This window comes from Diadema antillarum, unplaced genomic scaffold (genome assembly GCF_040938485.1).
Source record: "Diadema antillarum isolate AM-2024a unplaced genomic scaffold, OU_Dant_1.0 seq00000665_RagTag, whole genome shotgun sequence".
NCBI classification, from domain to species: Eukaryota; Metazoa; Echinodermata; class Echinoidea; order Diadematoida; family Diadematidae; genus Diadema; species Diadema antillarum.
The window spans coordinates 25,603-32,042 of NW_027271576.1; the positions used below are offsets into that span (position 1 = coordinate 25,603).

General features: G+C 36.5%; 1 protein-coding gene across 1 annotated transcript; it reads left to right on the forward strand.

Annotated features, from left to right (window-relative positions):
• Positions 1-298: 298 nt before the first annotated feature.
• LOC139736832 (transient receptor potential cation channel subfamily M member 2-like) lies at positions 299-5,188 on the forward strand. The gene is made up of 4 exons (XM_071647495.1): positions 299-431; positions 1,369-1,529; positions 4,391-4,559; positions 5,040-5,188. Exons 1-4 carry the CDS (start codon positions 299-301, stop codon positions 5,186-5,188), a joined length of 612 nt encoding a protein of 203 aa, XP_071503596.1.
• The last annotated feature ends 1,252 nt before the right edge of the window (positions 5,189-6,440 follow it).

Sequence of the window (6,440 nt, forward strand, 5' to 3'; positions counted from 1 at the left end):
ACTCTGTGCTTTTTTATTGTTTGTCTGTTCGTTTAAACAGACATTTTGATATAGCCAAAGAAAACTGCCGGTCCCGAGGACTTCGTTAAAACGGGAGTCCACTGTATTGTGCACTCCAGAATTATGCGTTGCACCCCTGGAAGTCTTTCTCTGTTCCCTGAAGTAATTCAGATTCTTATCGCCATATAGATTGAAAAGAGAGAATTATTTTAATAGAGGAAGATGACAAAGCCTGGTCCATTTCTTTCAGGTTGTGATTGTGAAAGACTCAACAGACCCGGGAGCTCTAAAGACCTTTATGCGGCGAAAGTGGGGGCTGAAAAGGCCGTGTCTGCTGATGATGGTCACTGGCGGTGCCGTGGACTTTCCCTTTCTGGATTACATGAAGGATTCGTTTAAGAAGGGACTCATCAAAACATCTCTCAGTACCAGTAAGTCAACATGGAGCCACGTAAAAGATGTGGATTTTTAAAGTCTTTTTCTCCAGTTTCATTTATAAAGACTATTCTGATATTATTTTGTTTTAGATTACAAATGAATTGCTATTCTGTCCGTTGAAACAGAGTGAAATTATTAAATCTATAGATTTTTTGAATGCATAATAACTTTCTGACCCTTCAACATTTTTAGTACATTGTCCAAAAAATGTCCATTCAGTATACTACTAAACCGCTGTAATTTCAACTTTTAAAAGCCAGCTCACAAGTATCCTCTTCTGTCTTTTCATCGAGCAAAATAAGATACAAAGCATACGTCATATATGAAAAATTCGAAAGGGTCATACAGAGCTATTCCTGTGTTAAGTACCGTGTGACTTATTCTGCTTCTACTGCTACCTCTACCATCAAATGTTGCTGATAAATAACAGTTGCTATACTCATCAAGGACGTCACAGACACTATAATATGTATTTTCTGTTACTAACAGCTGTAAACGACTTCGTCAATTGTTACTGCTGAAACCATTACCGTCACCTATTGTAATACAGTGCAATGTATAGATACCAGAGGCGGATCCAGGAATTCTGTAAAAAAAAGGGGGGGCAACTATTTCTGGTGCAACTTCCGGGTTTCATTTCATTTTTCATTTTATATATATATATATATATATATATATATATATATATATATATTTCTTTTTACGAAAAAAGGGCGGGCGTGCGCCGGTTGAGTCCCCCTCTGGATCCACCACTGGATACCTCTATAAGGGATAAATGTAACAACTCATAACAATCATAAACGTTACTGTTCGTACTCCATTATTGTGCTGATAGCACTGTTTCTTTTTACAGCTCCAACAGCTATCCGAAGGGTTTATGGAGACAATAATTTGTTTCTAAACATTCATTTCTGCATGTGCCTATTGCAGATGCATGGATTATTTCTGGCGGCTTGCACGCTGGAGTGATGAAATACGTTGGCGAGGCGGTACGAGACTACGGGACAGACACTCCTCGAAATGTGGTGGCCATCGGCATATCTACCCTGCGTAATCTGGCCCATCATAAGGAACTGAAAGAGCACATTGAGGTTAGCAGAACCATTTAACAGCTATTAGTTTTGTACAGGGCTGCTTTATTACTGTCGTTTGCAACACAGAAGGATATCGGATTATTCGAGACATGATCCTATGCCATGCGAGCATTTACAACAAACTCAAACTCAATCTCACTTTTCATATCACCTCGATATCACCTCACTCATAGTCAAGCAATACGGTATAAGTGACATTTGTTGGCAATGGTTGGTACTGGATACATTTCCAAAACAATCAATTTGCTATGAATACATTGACAATAATGATACATAATAGCATTGTATCCAATAAATTGTGTTTATGGAGCATTATGCTGTGCTTAACATAATTACAATCTCTATGTCCCCAAGACTACCAGGCATAGACACAATCTCAAACTGACAATATCATGTCATATAGGCTATACCTTGCAACACCAAAGTTCATTCTTGATGCCATTATCTGACATTGCATTAACGTCATGCATGAAGGTGTTCCAAATACGGTGTTTTCATCTCACCTCCCTGGTTTTGCAAAGAACACACAAGAAAAGGAAGATTTTTTTTTTTGAGGCATTGCGACGTTGTTTACCGTGTAAACATGCTCCATGTCGCGCACAATATGGTATAGGTCTATGCTTACAACACAATATCTAAGAATGGTTTCATACAATACATACCCATGACTCATCTGTTTATCATCAGTATTCAGTGACTTTTGTATCGTGTAATACACACTCCTCTTGCGCAAATGAGAAACATGGATAGACTGTCCTGTATTACTTAATTCTAATTCTAATTCTTAGTCATGTGTATACAAATATCAAACATAATGATGTGGATATTGATGATATACAGGACCAATTGCGAATTTATTCTATTCATATTTTTCTCAAATAAGTCAGAATTTAAACGAGAAGATTAGTGCCTCAAAAAAGAAAGAATATTTCGTAGGGATTTTTTTAGGTTCCCAAAACTTATATTCATTATATTTTTGTACCTGTTTCTAGAAATGAATCAATAGACATGACTAGAAACTTAAAACAAAAAAGTCCAGAGCATCATGGTATAATCACGTTTAGTTTAAAAAATAATACAGAATGAACATCTCGAAGGTTATCACTTTGTTACAATGTTGTACAAATGGGGCAACAAAGAAGACACCAGTATGCCCTAATTACAGACCTATTTTCATTACTACATGCATTTTCAAGAATGCTTGGAAAAGGTATTTCACTCAGGGGTTATAGATTTATATCATTATCAATGTTATTGATATACATAGTTTTCTCTTTTTTTTCAGTTTGGATGTCGTAAAAATCATAATACTTCTCATGTAATCATTACTTTCATAGACAAATTTTCCAAAGTAATCGATAATCATTCTCACACAGTTGGTGTTTTCTTCGATACCATCAGTCACAGTATACTCCTCTATAAATTAAATCATTATGGTACCAAAGGGAGGACCTTGGAGTGGTTCTCGGACTATACCTCACCAGCAGGAACCATTTTATACGTTAGACACCTTATAGAGGCGCTTGTTCTGGATATCTCAGCCATTTCAAACCAATTTTTATTAAAGAAAAACTTTGAATTCCTCTTAGAATTATATCATTTTTCATATTTCATAAGATGTTTGTCCTTATCTAAAAAAAAAAAATCATCAAAAAAAAAAAAAAAAAAAACGTTGGAAACCTCAAACCCCATCTCGATCGAAACTGCACCATCACTATATGTTTTCGTCCTCCTCTCCTTACCCTCATTTTGTATACTTCTGTGTGTTCCTGAACATGCTGAATGCGGCGCACTCCGAGGGCGCTTTTTGTTCTCCTTTTTTTTTTTCTTTATTAGCAGCCAGAGTTGCTTATTGGTATAGGTTTTCTTTCTGAGGAGACTGATATGCACAAGATAAGCCTTATATCAGTCCCCTCCATCTCCAATAACCTACTTTATTTCCCATTATGTCCAATAATAGGACTATGTTCAAAGTTTTTCATTTTTTCATGTAACAATTCCTGAGCTGATGGAAATAACTGAAAAAAAAAAGATTGTGTGCTTATACAATTACGATATTCTTTATGACTGAAGAATTTTTGTTGAATACAATATTCAAATGAGCGAGTTGATGATGTCATGCCCTCACAATTTTTCATGTTTGTTTTGTATGAAATTCGGAAAATTTGTTATATTTAGCTTATACAAGTAAAAACATGTTTCTATACGGAGATATATCAATGTTAACATTTTGTTCTTTTTATTTTGGGTGGTAAAGACAAGTTTTATATCTATAGAGTTAAAATACGAGATTCTTGTCATTTCCTTATATGAAATGAATAAGAAATTGTGAGAGCATGACATCGTCAACTTGCTGATTTGAATATTCACAAGAGCTGGTCAAAAAATGTTTTCCGAAAAAATGTGAAATTTCAAAATGTCATATCTTCCTTATTTCTTATGCGATTCATGTCATTTTTCAATCCTTCTGTAGGGCATATTTTCTCTTTCTTTTAAGATTTGTTTATTTTTGGGGTGGATTTCCTCTTTAAGCGCATGCTCATACTGGGAGTTATGAGTTTGTTACCCTGAATTCCTTCAGGTCGTACAATTCATCTCTATTGTTTTCAGTAAATCATGGACTATCAAAGTATTCAGAAATAACGGAACATGGAAGCAAATTCAGTGGCAACATCGATATAAATGTAGGCCTACTCATATCTTACACGTGTAATTTGTTATGATTATGATATACACAGGCATGCCATTTGCAATGCCTTGCATCATTAAACGAATCTTTTGGGATATGGAAGGAAAGAAAGGTATAATATTTTGTCCGTAGCATTTTGGCGACAAATTTGTTTGTAACTGACTTGCAGGACTCTAATAAGTCTGGTGTTCCCTTCGAGTATCAAGTGACAAATAAGTGTTCTCTGGATCCACACCACACCCACTTCATCTTGATCGACAACTGTGAGACCGACGTCGAGGGGGACAATGAACTACGCGCCAAGCTGCTGAATGTCCTGTGTGAAGAAAATAGAGTCAGTACGTATAACGATTCGCGTTTCCTTTCTCAATTATTTTTTTCTTTTTTTTCAATTCATCTCAATTCTTGGTCATATGTTTGGAACGTGTTTACAGTTTTACGAGTTCGATATTTTCAACAGATTTGCTGGGTATTACACCAGAAAATATAGATGACGCGGATGTTACTGTAATCTATTTCATACGTTCCCCGTCAGAGAAGTTTGCTTTATATATTTCCTTACGACACTCGGCATATCTTATGCAAGAAATTAAAAAAAAAAAAAAACCATCCCAAACAACCAGCATCTCACATTTCTAAGACACGCAGTTGAGGTATATAATTATATAGTACTCATATAAGAGTTTTATCAAATCCATTATTTGATTCAAAAATGTGATTGATGTTCCACTTGTGCGTCGAACTCGTATATATATATATATATATATATATATATATATATGTTTCATATCTTTATTCATTATTCACTGACAACTCAGATTTCAGCGTGTGCATACTTCTTAATGGCGGGAAGAACTCACTGGAGACGGCACGGAGATCTCTACAGATGGGTATGCCGGTCATCGTTCTCCGAGAGACCGGTAGAATCGCACAGGACCTGGTCCTTGCTTTGGATTCGGAGAGGTAAATTCTCCATAAATTATCTGGTGAAGTACAGCTTCTTTCTACTTTTTTTTTCGCTCACTTCCTAAATGAGTTTATTTTTCAGATCAACATATTCTTCATTCCAGCACCAAGGGCGGTAAGTTAGCTCAGTCGGTATAGCGCTTCTGCCTCATCGTCGGCGACCATCCGAACCGTCGTATCTGTCAGCGGCGTGCGAGAACACGTTTTCGAGAAAAACGCGTTTGAAGTTTGGTGGTCCTTTGAAGTCTAGTGTAAAGAAATTTCTTGCTTTTATTCCCGATCTTTTTATATGAAAAGAAAGGCAAATTCCAGACGATTCGTATAATATATGTATTTAAAATCATGTATGAATAAAACTAATGCTACGTTCACAAAAAGAAAGGCCTCCGCACAGGAAGAGTCGAAAAACAGGTATACGACGGTTCGGAGATCGCACTCTCAGTACGCGCGGTCATCCGAACTGACGTATCGGGGTGATACGTCAGTTTGCTGAACGCGCGTACCGAAAGTGCGATCTCCGAACCGACGTATCCTATTCTTATAACACGCGCGTCTATGCGATATGCATGGTTACGTGGTATTTATCTGTAAAAACGAGTGATTTCGTGCATATTTTTTGTGTGAATGCAACTATTCTGTGTCATAATTTCATAAGATGTAGTACAAATATGTCCAAGGTCTAGTTTTGGCATGCATGATGAAACACTGGTAGGGGAGGGGGAGATTTCTCTGCAGATTTTTTGTTTGTTTGTTTTGTTTTGTTTTGTTTTTTTGACATGAATTACGCTTCAGGCATCAGACGAGAGTTCCTTTGATGTAAAAAACAAACAAACAAACAGACAAACAAACAATCAAAAAACCCACTCCATGTTTAGGACACATTATCTTTGATCAGTTTGTATCTAATTTGTATCACGCAAAAAGTGGTTATACATGTATTGTGAAAGAGGTGGGGCCTATGAAATTATTGCTTTTCCATTGCAGCCTGCCTCTTCTTTTTCCTCTCATTTCATCTTCTCACTGCTCTCCTCCACCTCTTCTCTTTCCCTTGCAACGCTTTAACCCTCTCTCCCACTCTCCAATACTGTAAACAAAAACCAAAATCACACATCCAAGCCTTGCTATTCTTTGTGATAATTCATGCCGCAATCATGACTGCAATGACCTAACTTTCATTCTTTCTAAGCTGCCATGATGAATACTGTACATTTTAACCCATGAATAAAGATTTTCTTTTATAGCTTACATGCATG